Here is a 14,160-nt window from a genome sequence, read left to right as displayed (position 1 = left end):
AGTCGGATTTGGGTGAAATTAGTATGGTTGAACTCCTAATTGAATGGTTTGTTGGATTTTATAACTTTTGTCGTATTCCGAGACGTGGGCCCCACGGGCGATTTTTGAGCTAAATTTCGGATTTTTATGGAAAATTAGCATTTTCTTATGGAATTAATTCCAATGAATTTTATACACTGAAACGAGTTAATTGTGACAAGATTCGAGGCGCTTGGAGGCCAATGCACGAGGCAAAGGCTTAGAGGAATAAGAATTTCACGGTTTGAGGTAAGTAACTCTTCTAATCTTGGAGCTGAGGGTATGAACCCTGAATATATGCATTTAATGAATTGTTGGGAGGTGACTCACATGCTAGGTGACGGGCGTGTGTGCGTGCACTATAGAAATTGTGACATAATTATTTCTGTGAAATTGTATAGTTAAATGATCTTGGCATTTTCCATGCGGTTTTATGAGTTAAAGAAATTTTAGCTGAAAAGCATATTAAAAATCATGTTGAGGTTATGTGCCAGTATTATTGGGACTCATAGAGGTCATATTGCTGTGAATTATTTGTTTAAATTGAAAAATCATCTCAGTCTCTGTTGTTATTTATTAATGCATCATCTCATCATTTTTTGGGCTATTCTCATGACATTGTGAGCTCATGAGAGAGAGGCTGGAGAGATTAATGACTGAGGGAGGCCGAGGGCTTGTGCGGATATTTTGGGATCGAGCTGCACGCCGCAGCAGGCCATGTTGGCTTTATATATATTATTACTATTATATGGATCGGGGCTGCCCGCCTGGAGGAGTCCTTATTGGCTTATTATGGCACGTGAGTTGTCCGTGTGGATTCTGATATGATATTATAGCACGTGAGTTGTCTGTGCAGCACGTGAGTTGTCCGTGCAGATTATAGTGCTTGGGTTGTAGGAGCCCCTCCAGAGTCTGTACACACCCCCAGTGAGCGCAGGTACCTACTGAGCACGAGTGTCGGGTGCCGAGTGCCGAGTGATGAGTGATTGGGAGGCATGAGTGATTGTGAGGTATGCCCGAGGGGCTGTTTACGAGTGATTGTGATGTAAACCCAAGGGGTTGTATACGAGTGATTGTGAGGTCTGCCCGAGGGGTTGTTTATGATTTTATCATTGAGTTGCATCGCATTGGCATGCACACATGACATACAGACATAGAGATGTATTTTTCTCATGCTGTACAACGTCACATCATTCATGCTTTCTCACACATTTTGACAGGTGGGCATAGTAATGCATTTGTTTTACATGGGTTGTCTGGAAAGAAAATGAAACATCTTATTTATTATTGAAAAGATTTTTGGGAGAAATTATTATTTTCAAACTTATTCATATTTTTGGCAACTTCGGCAAACGATTTGGGTTTTCACTGATGTACTTGAAATGAAGAACTATTATTTTTGAAATCATGATTTGATCGAGCATTTTATCTCTGAATTACTTCTACAATTATTTGCTTTATGTTGTTATGAACTGTTGTGGACTAGTGGTTTTGGACCCGACCTTGGTAGAAGCTCGTCACTACTTTCAACCTAAGGCTAGGTTTGTTACTTACTCAGTACATGTGGTCGGTTGTACTGATGCTATACTTCTGCACATTGCGTGCCGATGTTGGCTACTGTTGTTGCTGTGCTCGATGGTTGCGAGATTCGAAGATGTACCTGCGTTTCTATTGTAGCTGCCTCTTGTTCATGGTAGCCTTAGATTTATAAAAGCTATATATATGTACTATTCAAACATACTATGTATTTATTTCATTTCCGCTTTGTATACTCTTTTCTTAGAAGCTCATGATTTGTACTACCAGTTCTTGGGGATTGTATAAAATTAAGACCTTTATTTACTAAGATTTCTTTAATAATTATTATTGGAATTGGACAGTTTGTAATTGGCTTACCTAACGGGTTGGGTTAGGTGCTATCACGACTAGTTAGATTTTGGGTCGTGACAAAATCGTGGTGAGGAAAATGGCTAACCGGCAGGATCCTAGATTGGATGAGATAGTAGGGATGTTTTTTGGTTGATTTGAGTGACCTTGCGCGAATTTGTGATGAAGCACTGAAGGATTTAAAAATAAAGGAAAAGATGGGATTAGTTGTGGACCGTTGATGGCCTTAATCAAGAGCCCAAATTATTTATGTTAGTTGTGTGAGTGTTTGCAGAGAGGTGATGTGGCATGGATCGATTCATTGAAAAGGAGTGGCACAGATTGCCAAATAGGATGGGGGTGGGGGTTTCCAGACTGAGTCACGAGATATTGGGCTGTGCTTGGGCCAAATTGAGCTAGATAGGGATTTAAATTATAGCCACATTGAACTAATACTAAGCAATTGCAATTGTAACCTATTTCAAGTTTTAACCCCTTCTATAATTAAATTAATTCTAATAAAATGTAATATAATATAATTATCAAATGTATTAATAATTAATATAATTAGTTAGATTTAAATGATTAAACTATAATAATTGTCTATTAAATTATGAAAACTAATTGTTTGGTTAATTAAAGTAATAGAGGTAATATGATTATAAATTTAAGTTTAAATTAAAATAATTGTAATACTTGCTTATAAAATTATGAATGTTATATTTGGTTAAAGCAGTAGAGATAATATAATTATAAATATATAAGACTAGATTATTGTTGAACATAAAATTAATATTATTAAACTTAATATATTATTTATATTTTGAGAAAATGAGTATTATTAAGTTCAAAAATATTTCACTACATTTATTATGGACTGATTTGTGTAAAAATTAATTTAAAAGGGGAGGGTCAAAATCGGTCGTCAATAGCGGGCCCATGTTAATTAGGCTCTAGATGTTATGTCGGTACAGCCTGTGCTTGCGGTTCGGCCTAAGGTTAGGACGGTGGCATAAGAGGAGGAACAAAAGAGGCTTGAGAGGTTCAAGAAGTATTTTCCTACCACTTTCAGTGGTGCAACTTATGAGGATGCACAGGGTTTTCTAGATCAGTGTCACTATATTGCACGCACGATGGGCATTGTTGAGGTGAGCGGGGTTGACCTTATTACTTTCCAGCTGACGGAGTCGACGTATAGATAGTGGTAGGCTTATGAGGATAATAGGCCACCTAGCGCAACTCCACTCACTTGGACTCAATTTTCTGATATATTTCTGAGGGAATTTGTTCCACAGACCCTTAGGGATGCGTTGCGCATAGAGTTCGAGCCGTTGGGTTAGGGGACTATGACCGTGTCCGAGTATGCCATGAGGTTTAGTGAGCTATCTCGTCATGTACCTGCTTTGGTTTCTATAGTCAGAGACAGAGTCCACAAATTTATTGAGGGGCTCAGCTATGGTCTCAGATTTGGGATGGGGATAGGGTGGCTAAGAGGCTTGTGGTTCTGGAGGATTCGGGGGCTCGTACTCTGGGAGCAAGATCCGTCATGGCAGAGGTTTTATCAGTCGACCAGTTCAGTCTGCACTTCAGGTTACTCGCGGTGCTCCAGCTAGTTAGGGACCTCAGGGTACTCATATGTGACAACCATCTTTTACTGCTACTCTTGCACGAGGTTCCCATAGCGGTTATTCTAGCCGACCGGGTCAGACTCAGTACCAACAGCCATGCCCACATAGAGGTTGTTTTGAGTGTGGTGATACTAGGCACATTATGAGAGACTGTCCCAGACTTTGGAAGCGTGGACCTCTACATGCTTCTCAGGCTATGGTTTCTTCTCTAGTTGCTACTCCACCTGCACAACCAGCTAGGGCAGAGGACATACGGGTAGAGGTAATCCTATAGGGGTAGGCCATGCCCGTTGTTACACTTTTCATGGTAGGACTAAGGAAGTTGTATCAGATGTTATCATCACAAGTATTGTTCCGGTCTGTCATAGAGATGCATCAGTTTTGTTTGATCCAGGTTCCACTTATTCATATGTGTCATCCTATTTTGCTTCATATTTGGATGTGTCTCATGGTTGTTTGGGTACTCTTATTTATGTGTCTACACATGTATGGGAATCTATTGTGATAGACTGTGTCTATCGGTCGTGTTTGGTCACTATTGGGGGTTATGAGACTAGAGTAGACCTTCTGTTACTCAATATGGTAGACTTTTATGTGATTTTGGGCATGGACTGGTTGTCATCAGATTACACTATCCTGGATTGTCACGCTAATATCGTGATATCGGCTATGTCGGGTTTGTCGTTGTTTGGGTGGAGAGGTAAGTTGGATCATGTTCCTAGTAAGGTGGTGTCTATTTTGAAGGAACAACGGATGATTATGAAGGGGTGCTTGGCATAATTAGCCTTTGTAAGGGATGTCAGTGCAGATACTCCTATCGTTGAGTCAGTTCCGATAGTGAGAGATTTTCTAGATGTATTCCTAGTAGACCTACCAGGCATGCCACTCGATATGGCTATTGATTTTGATATTGACTTGGTGTCGGGCACTCAGCACATCTCTATTCCACCATATCGTATGTCACCAATGGAGTTGAAGGAATTAAAGGAACAACTTTGGGAGTTGCTTGAAAAGGGTTTCATTAGGCTGAGTGTTTCACCTTAGGGTGCTCAAGTTCTATTTTTGAGGAAGAAGGTCGGTTCGATGAGGATGTGTATTGACTACAGGCAGTTGAACAAGGGTACAGTCAAGAATAAGTGCCCACTACCACGTATTTATAATTTGTTTCATCAGCTTTAAGGTGCTATGTTATTCTCGAAGATTGACATGAGATCGGGGTACCATCAACTAAAGATCGGGCTTTAGATATTCCAAAGACGGCTTCCAGGACCCTCTATGGTCATTATGAGTTTCTGGTGATGTCTTTTGGGCTTGCCAACGCCACAACAACCTCTATGCACTTGATGAACAACGTGTTCCATACGTATCTTGAATCCTCCATCATCATATTCATTGATGATATATTAGTATATTCTCGTAGCCAGAAGGACCATAATTTGAGGATCGTGCTCCAGACGTTGAGGGAGAAGAAGCTATATGCTAAATTCTCCAAGTGTGAGTTTTGGCTTGATTTAGTAGCATTCTTGGGCCACATGGTGTCCTGTGTGGGGATTAATGTGGATACGAAGAAGGTTGAGGTAGTTCAGAGTTGGCCCAGACCGTCTTCTGCTACTAAGATGCAGAGTTTCCTTGGATTGTCTGGATATTATCACCTTTTCGTGGAGGGTTGCTCGTCCATTGCAGCACCTTTGACTAGATTAACCTAGAAGGGTGCCCCATTCAAGTGGTCTGACAAGTGTCAGGAGAGCTTTCAGAGGCTCATGACTGCCTTGACTACAACTCCAGCTTTGGATTAGCCTTCACATCGAGTTCTTATACAGTCTATTGTGATGCTTTACAGATTGGCATCAGGTGTGTGTGTTGATGCAGGAGAGTAGAGTGATTGCTTATGCTTCACATCAGTTTAAGCCCCATGAGAAGAACTAACCAGTGAACGATTTCGAGTTGGAAGCCATAGTTCAGGCACTGAAGATTTGGAGGCATTATCGCTACAGTGTGTCATATGAAGTGTCAACGGATCACATGAGTCTACAACACTTATTGCAAAAAGATCTGAACTTGAGGAAACAGAGGTGGTTGGAATTATTGAAAGACTGTGATATCACCATTTTATCATCCCGGGAAGTCCAATATGGTGGCTAATGCATTGACTAGGAAGGTTTAGATCATGGGTGTCATGCCCCGACCGCGGGGAGTGAGACCGGCGCTCAACCGAGATAACCCGGTCGAGCAAGCCTGCACAATACCTTCTACCCGAACTCACTCGTGAATAAAGAGAAGATCTATTTCATTAATTAGACAGTGAGGAGATTCATGTGAATAATAACACCAATTCATTATCAGTAGTTTCATCATCTATAAGTTTTAGAATACATACACTTTCATAGTTTGATGTGGAACGTGTGATGCAATTATCAAATTACTAGTTTGACTTTCCCAACACCGACATACCACCCACAAAATGTCTACGGAGCTTCTAATAGATAAAAAAGAGTACGATGATAGTGCCGGCAATAAGGCCCCGGCTATACCTCAAAACATAATACATAAGGACAAAAGATATACAACCCCGAATGAGGTAGGACTCACCAAGTCAACTAGGAAGAGTGTGTACAGCTATCAAGCCGCCTGTTGTAGAACCACCTGCATCCATTAAAGATGTTGTGCCCCCGGTAAAAGGGACGATAGTACATGCCGAATAGTACTAGTATGAATGACTAAGCGCCCTCTCAATAGAACGAATGATAAAGCAAGAATGAACAATCATAAAATCAATGGGAGTATCAAACAATACCCAAAACATCAAGTTAGGAACAAGACAAGTTTTCAAGTGATTTCCATATTTTAAGTTGGGAGATCTTTAGTATCGATATGCCACCGTTTACAGTTTCGATTACAATTTCCGACACAGTCACCACCATGTGTGGGGTATGGCATCCGATCACGACCTGATTAGCTAGGTTGTCTTATACGAGACATCAACCACAATCACCATTTCACTTTCAATTTCCAAAACAATCACCACCATGTGTGCGGCATGACGTCCGATCACGACCCGATCGGCTAGGCCGCCTCATCCGAGACATTATCCTTTTCTATCAATCATCCCATTCCATACCTCTTACACATATTTTTATTTCATTGGCACTAGTGGTCATAATTGTAATATCCCCTTTTTGTGTGGCGTGTTGGCCTTATTTCATATATTATATTTCATGCTCACGTTTTCACTCACAACCATCATCATAGATTTTCAACAACAAGGCATTTATGTTCAAGACAATAAGCATACATATGAGCAAACAACAGTCTTAAGTGCATTAAGATTTCTTACACATTTGGCATTAGCTATCATTTGAAATGCAACTTGAAGTCATAGCTTTTAACTAAGCAACCAATACTTTGAACACATTACCAAATAGTAGTACAACTTAACAAGATCATTTGGAATACATATTGAACACAAAAGTCTTTTGACGCAAAGTTTATTCGAAATAATCGATTCATAATGTGTAACTTGGGACATACAATGACATTGTGGGGTTCAATTCTAAGGAAAGAGTATAGCCAACATACCTCACTTGAGCTTCCTTAAACTCTAAAATGTATCGAAAATCTTAGCAACTTCGATCTATTTCAGAAATATAACAAATTGAACCAAAAATTAGGAGGATGATTATGGTTCCAGCTCATTTTTCCTTTGAGCATTTTATCATACACTAGGTGTGCATTAAGGTTTTAAGGTCCTCCTATGGTGGATTCCATCTTCCCACAACCCATTATCTATAATTTTTAGCTCAACAATCTTCCTACACCCCTTAATAACACATGCATGCAAAATGAACAACTTCCACACCCAAGAATTTCCTTACTAATTACCTATTTTTAGTTGAATTTCGAAATTGAGAGTTAGGGTGTGGAATCTTACCACTAGAATGAAGACCTAGTGAGTTTCCCTTGTCAATTTCCCAAGATTTGAGCAAGAATTAAAGAACAAATTGTTGATGAACCCTCTCCCACTCCAGAGCACTTTCTCACTCTCAAAATACTAGGTTTTTACTTAAGAAATAGTCTATAGAGTCTATAATGGAATAGGGTCGGGTTATAAAAAGCAGAAAAATGAAGCTCTGGAACCCAATCTGCGGTTCCATATGCGACGGCATAATGCTTTTGCGGTCCGCAAAAGGGGCCGCGAAATGTCCCTCAGGAACTGGGCAGCCCTGCCTGGGTATGCGGCCATTCTGCGGTCCACATATCGATTCTGTGGTCACTAAGAAGACCGTAGAATCTCCTCTCAGAATCTTGGCAAACCGCACAATGGCTCACAAAATTTTGCTCAAGTTCCTACTTCACTCTGCGGCCATTCTGTGGCCCACAAAGTGATTCTGTGGCCGCATTGTGGGCTGCAGAAATGTCTTTTTCTGCCAACGTTTTCCTTTAACTCCTTAGCGCACTGTTCGACCCAAAAAGTCCGTACCGCGGCGAGCTTGCTCGTCGCGAAGAATTTCTACCATCACCAAACATATTAGCCTACCTCGCCACCACGGAACCTCGGGTTTTAGGTGAAATTTTACGGGGCCTTACATCCTCCCCCACATAATATTATTCGTCCTTGAATGAGGGTCTAAATCCATCATTAGTACTCAACATGACCTAGTTGCTACTTTACACACTAGCAGTCCCGATTTTTGACTAACTCCCCAAATTCCCAAAACATTTGGCAGAGTTTCCCTTGTAACAGGGCCTATCCACCTGCCAGATAAACGCAAAAACCAATCCTAACAGCATGTACATAATCAAACGATGCAACATAATTTGAAACAACACCAACCGTGGCCTCATAAACAATATATTACTAGAAAGGAAATATCCTAAGCATAAATTGTACAAGTAATACATAGTTCATAGGAAGTAATTTCATAGAAACTATTACATAGCTATTCAAACAAATGAGGGTACTTCCTTTTCGTTTCTTCCTCGGCCTCCCAGGTGGCTTTCACGGAGACAATTTCTTTATTTCTTAGTGTTCGGACTTGCCTATCAAGAATGGAAACTGGAACTTATTTATTGGTCAGTTCTTCATTAACCTCAATAGTTTCTACTGGCACAATAACCGACGGATTCCCAACTACCTTCTTCAACATAGACACACGGAATACCTGGTGCACTAATGACATCTCAGGTAGTAGCTCAAGCTTGTACGCCACCTGACCAATCATCTGAATCATTTTGTATGGTCCGATATACCTCGGACTCAATTTCCCTTTTTTACCAGATCGCATTACACCCTTCATGGGGGAAACCTTCAAGAATACCCAATAATCTTCTTTAAAATCCAAATCCCTACGAAGAACATCCAAATATGACTTCTGACAACTCTGAGAAGTCTTCAACCGCTCCTTAATGATTTTCACTTTCTCCATAGCATGATGCACGAGGTCTGGCCCTATCAACTATGCTTCCCCAATCTCTAACCACCCAATAGGAGATCTACATCTCCTACCATAGAAAGTCTCGAACGGTGCCATCTGAATGCTAGCATGATAACTATTATTGTAGGCAAATTCTAAGAGTAGCAAATGACCATCCCAACTACCTTTGAAGCACAAGCGCGCAACATATCCTCATGCATTTGAATAGTCCGCTCTGCCTGCTCATCGGTCTGTAGATGGAAGGTTGTACTAAGATTCACCTGAGTACCCAAACCTTGCTAAAATTTATTCCAAAAATTAGCCGTTAACTGTGCCCCTTGATCTGAGATAATAGAAACTGGAGTGCCATGCAACCTGACTATTTCTTTGATATACAACTGAGTATATTGTTCCGCTGTGTTGATAGCATTAACCGGCAAGAAGTGTGCTAATTTTGTGAGTCGATCCACAATCACCCAAATTGAGTCAAACTTACGAGGTGTGCAAGGTAGTCCTACCACGAAGTCCATATTAATCATTTCCTACTTCCACATTGGGATTATTATGTTTTGCGCCAACCTACTAGGCCTTTGGTGTTCGACCTTCATTTGCTGACAATTTGGACATCTTGCCGCACAGTCCCTACGTTCCTCTTCATATCGTTCCACTAATAGACTTCCCTAAGATCATTATACATCTTTGTAGAGCCCGGGTGCACAGAATACCTAGAAGTGTGAGCCTCGGTGATAATTCTTTCCCGGAGACCATCCACATTTGGAACACATAACCGCCCTTGGTACCTTAGGGTACCACCATCCATGCCAAGATAAAAGGCCGTGGTTTTATGTTTATGCATCCCTTCCTTCAGTTGTACCAACAATGGATCGTTGCATTTCTTCTCCTTGACTTCCACCACAAGCGACGATTAAGCCCTATTTTGCACAATCACCCCTCCTTCACTAGAGTCCGCAAGATAAACTCCCAAACTAGCTAACCGATGAACCTCCTTGGCAACGAACCTTTGATATGCCTCCAAGTGAGCCAAACTGCCCATAGCTTTCCAGCTAAGAGCATCTGCTACATCATTAGCCCTCCCCGGATGATATAGGATGTTGATTGCATAATCCTTGAGTAACTCGAGCCCTCTTTTATGCCTCAGATTCAATTCCTTTTGTTTGAAAATATATTAAAGTCTCTTATGATCCGTGAATATAGTCACATGGAACCCATACAAATAATGACGCCAAATCTTTAATGCAAATACCACTGCCGCAAGATCTAGGTCATGTGTTGGATAGTTCTTTTCATGATTCTTCAGTTGCCTAGAAGCATATACTATCACCTTGCCATGTTGCATTTATACACACCCAAGTCCGATCCTTGAAGAATCACAATATACTACAAATCCATTTGTACCCTCTGGTAGAGTCAACACCGGTGTCGTAGTCAACCTTGATTTCAATTCCTGGAAGCTTCTTTCACATACAACTGACCATTGGAACTTAACTACCTTCTGCGCCAATTTAGTCAACGGAGAGGCAAGAGTAGAGAACCCCTCCACAAACCTTTTCTAATACCCAGCTAAGACCAATAAACTACAAATATTTGTTAGAGTAGTAGGTCTAGGCCAATTCTTCACGACTGAAATTTGCTGGGGGTCAACCTCAATTCATTCTCTGGAGACAACATGACCCAGGAATGTTACAGATTCAAGCCAAAATTCACATTTCGAAACTTCGCATATAACTGGTGCTGATACAGGACCTGCAAAGCTGCCCTGAGATGATTGGCATGGTCCTCTTGATTTCGCGAATAAACAAGAATATCGTCAATAAACACTATCATGAAGGAGTAGAGGAAAGGTTTGAAGACCCGATTCATAAGATCCATGAAAACTGCGGGGGCATTTGTTAGCCCGAAAGACATTACCAAAAATTCAAAGTGCCTATACCGGGTCCTGAAAGCTGTTTTCGGAATATTCTGCTCCCTGATCTTCATCGTAAATCAATCTTGGAGAACTACTTAGTACCTTGCAATTGGTCGAACAATCATCCATCCTTGGCGGTGGGTACTTATTCTTGATTGTGACCTTGTTAAGCTACCGATAGTCAATACACATTCTCAGCGACTCATTTTCTTTTTTACAAAAAGGTCCAGTGCACCCCAATGCGACACACTCAGCTGGATGAAACCCTTTTCTAACAAATCCTTCAATTATTCTTTCGGCTCCTTCAACTTGGCTGGTGCCATTCTGTAAGGTGGAATAGATATAGGTTATGTGTCTGGCATCACATCAATTCCAAAATCAATCTCCCTATCTGGCGGGATTCCAGGGAGTTCATCAGGAAAGACCTCCGAAAATTCATTCACAACTGGCACAGACTCAAGTGTAGGTATCTCAGCATCGGTGTCCGTAACCCGGACCAGGTGGTAGATACACCCCTTGTTAATCATCTTCGTAGCCTTAAGGTAGGAAATAAACCTACCCTTCAGCACCACATTATCCCCATTCAATTCAACAACTGGCTCATTTGAAAATTTGAACCTCACAGTTCTGGCTCGGCAATCAAGCTTGGCAAAACATGAATAGAGCCAATCCATCCCCATTATCAAATCAAAATGAACCATCTCCAATTCAATGAGATCGGCCATGGTGTCCCAACCACGCACCGTGACAACACAATCCACATAAACTCGTGCGGCTATAATAGACTCACCAACCAAAGTAGATACAAAGAACGGCTCACGAAGTTGTTCCGGTTCTATCCCAAATTCCATAGTAACATAAGGAGTGAGATAGGACAAAGTGGAACCAGGATCAATAAGAGCATACACATCATGATATTGGACAGTCAATATACCTGTGAAAACATCTGGAGAAGCCTATGCACTCTGGAGACCACTCATAGCATAGAAATGGTCGGGTCCTCCTGAACTCCGCGTACCACCCCTAGCTGCACCACGCCCTGCGGCTGCTGGAGTGTCTCGGGCTGGAGGAGGTGCTACAGACGTAGTAGCTACAAAATTGGTTAGCTGTGTTGTACCCCCGGCCACACCCTGGTAGGGTGAACGACAATCCCTCTGTATATAACTCCTCAATCTGCACCCGTGGCATATGGGTAGGTCCATGTAACAGATTCCCAAGTGCATCTTCCCACACCTTGGGCATGGGGGCCTCCACTACTGCTAAAATCTCCCACCAGACCGACCCTGCTGGTATGATACCATGTCGCCCTGGCTAGACCTAAAATGGTTCCCTTACTATTGACTGGTCCCCAATGGTGGTGCACTGACTGAAGACAGAGTAAAGGACTGAGACGGACCTGATGACCCTCCCCTGAAAGCTGTCCTACCACCACCACCACCACTAGTAGTACCACTTAAGTTGCCCGTTGACTGGGCCTTGTTGCTGCTTTTTCGCTCCATTCTATTCTTCAGCTTGCAGGTCTCTATGGCTTGAGAAAATGCCACCATCTTCCCATAGTTCATATCAAAATTCATGGCAGCTGTAGCGGCCTCATTAATAACCAAAGGGCTAATTCCCTATACAAATCGCGCACTCTAGCCTCTAAAGTGGGCATCATATGAATAGCATATTAGGAAAAGTGCGCGAACTCCATATGGTACTCCCACACACTCTTGATACCTTATTTTAGGTTCTCAAACTCAGCAACATGGGCTGCCTTAGTCTCTGCAAACTCACTCCACCTCACCGGAGAGATCCCTTCTTCACAGGACTCCTCCCAGAGTTCAGACCAAGAATATGCCACCTATTTCAGGCGGTAAGAGGCCAATTCTACTGCCTCTGTCTCAGTAGCACACATAACTCAAAGAGTCTTGTGCATCTCATAAATGAAGCCTTGGGGGTCCTCATCTGGGTTAGTACGCGTGAACACTGGAGGATCCAACTGGAACAAACTTGTTCACCTTGGAACTGGCAGAATTCCCTGGCTGACTGTAAGAAGTGGGTGCAACATTTGATCTCTTGGCCTGGGAAGCCACTACTGAGCCAACATTTGTATGGCTCCCCTAAGATCAACATCAGAAACACTAGAATCGAAACTAGAGCTGGAGTTGGAACTGGAATATCAATTGGAGGGACCGTTGCACCCTCAGTAGGTGTAGGGATAGGTGCGGTCTGATCAGTTGTAGTAGAATGAGGCAGTGTAGTAGTTGGGGGAATATTCTCACCCCCCGGGTGGTCACCTGCATCATCAAATATAGGATCAACCTCCACTCCTGGGGTGACATTGGCTCTTTGGCCAGTTCGTGCCTTCTTCTTAGGAATCATATATTGAAAATTAGAGCAATGCATGAGTTAAAGGAGGAATAATCTTACAATCAGTTTTATCACATGATTAAGAACATCAAAGATGGGTATTATTCCTAAATGTCAAAGTAGCCTCCTAATTATAGATGTAGTCGACAACACACTAATAAGAAAGAATCTACTAGACATGGCTCCGAGACATCCTAGGACACTTTAAAATCTTAGGCTCTGATACCAAGTTTGTCATGCCCCGACCTCGGGGAGCGCTACCGGCACTCAACCGAGATTACCCGGCCGAGCAAGCCTGCGCAATACCTTCTACCCGAACTCACTCATGAATAAAGAGAAGATCTATTTCATTAATTAGATAGTAAGGAGATTCATGTGAACAACAACACCAATTCATTATCAGTAGTTTCATCATCTATAAGTTTCAGAATACATACACTTTCATAGTTTGATGTGGAACGTGTGATGCAGTTACCAAAATTACTAGTTTGACTTTCCCAACACTTACATACCACCCACACAATATCTACTAGGGGTGTTCAAAACCGAACCGAAACCGAAAACCGAACCAAAACCGAAGCTTAATGGCTTATTGGTATCGGGTTAACGGTTTAACGGACGGGGAACATATTAAAATTTTTTTATTAACGGCTTATCGGTTTGGGGGCGGATTATTCAATTTTCTTAACGGATAATCCGTTAATCCGTTAAGAATATATATATATATATTAAATATCAAAAACCCTTCCATATATATATATATATATATACATTTTTATATATATATATATATATATATATATATATTAAATATCAAAAACCCTTCCACTTCTTCCAGTACTCCATCTCTAAGTTCTAACGCCTAATTCCAAAATAATCAGAACCCTTACATACTATGCATCAGAAGATCACAGGCTTGGCTTAGCTTAGCTTATTCTCCCACCCTACAACAAGATTG

At 41.5% G+C, this 14,160-nt stretch overlaps 1 protein-coding gene across 1 annotated transcript; it reads right to left on the bottom strand.

Annotated features, from left to right (window-relative positions):
- Positions 1 to 8,572: 8,572 nt before the first annotated feature.
- LOC138898809 (uncharacterized) lies at positions 8,573 to 8,935 on the bottom strand. The gene has a single exon (XM_070184913.1). The coding sequence runs from the start codon at positions 8,933 to 8,935 to the stop codon at positions 8,573 to 8,575; it is 363 nt and encodes a 120-aa protein (XP_070041014.1).
- Between the last annotated feature and the right edge of the window lie 5,225 nt (positions 8,936 to 14,160).

This window comes from Nicotiana tomentosiformis, chromosome 9, assembly GCF_000390325.3.
Source record: "Nicotiana tomentosiformis chromosome 9, ASM39032v3, whole genome shotgun sequence".
Classification (NCBI taxonomy): Eukaryota; Viridiplantae; Streptophyta; class Magnoliopsida; order Solanales; family Solanaceae; genus Nicotiana; species Nicotiana tomentosiformis.
Note: the sequence above shows the minus strand (reverse complement) of the source record. Positions and strands in the feature narration are given on the sequence as shown.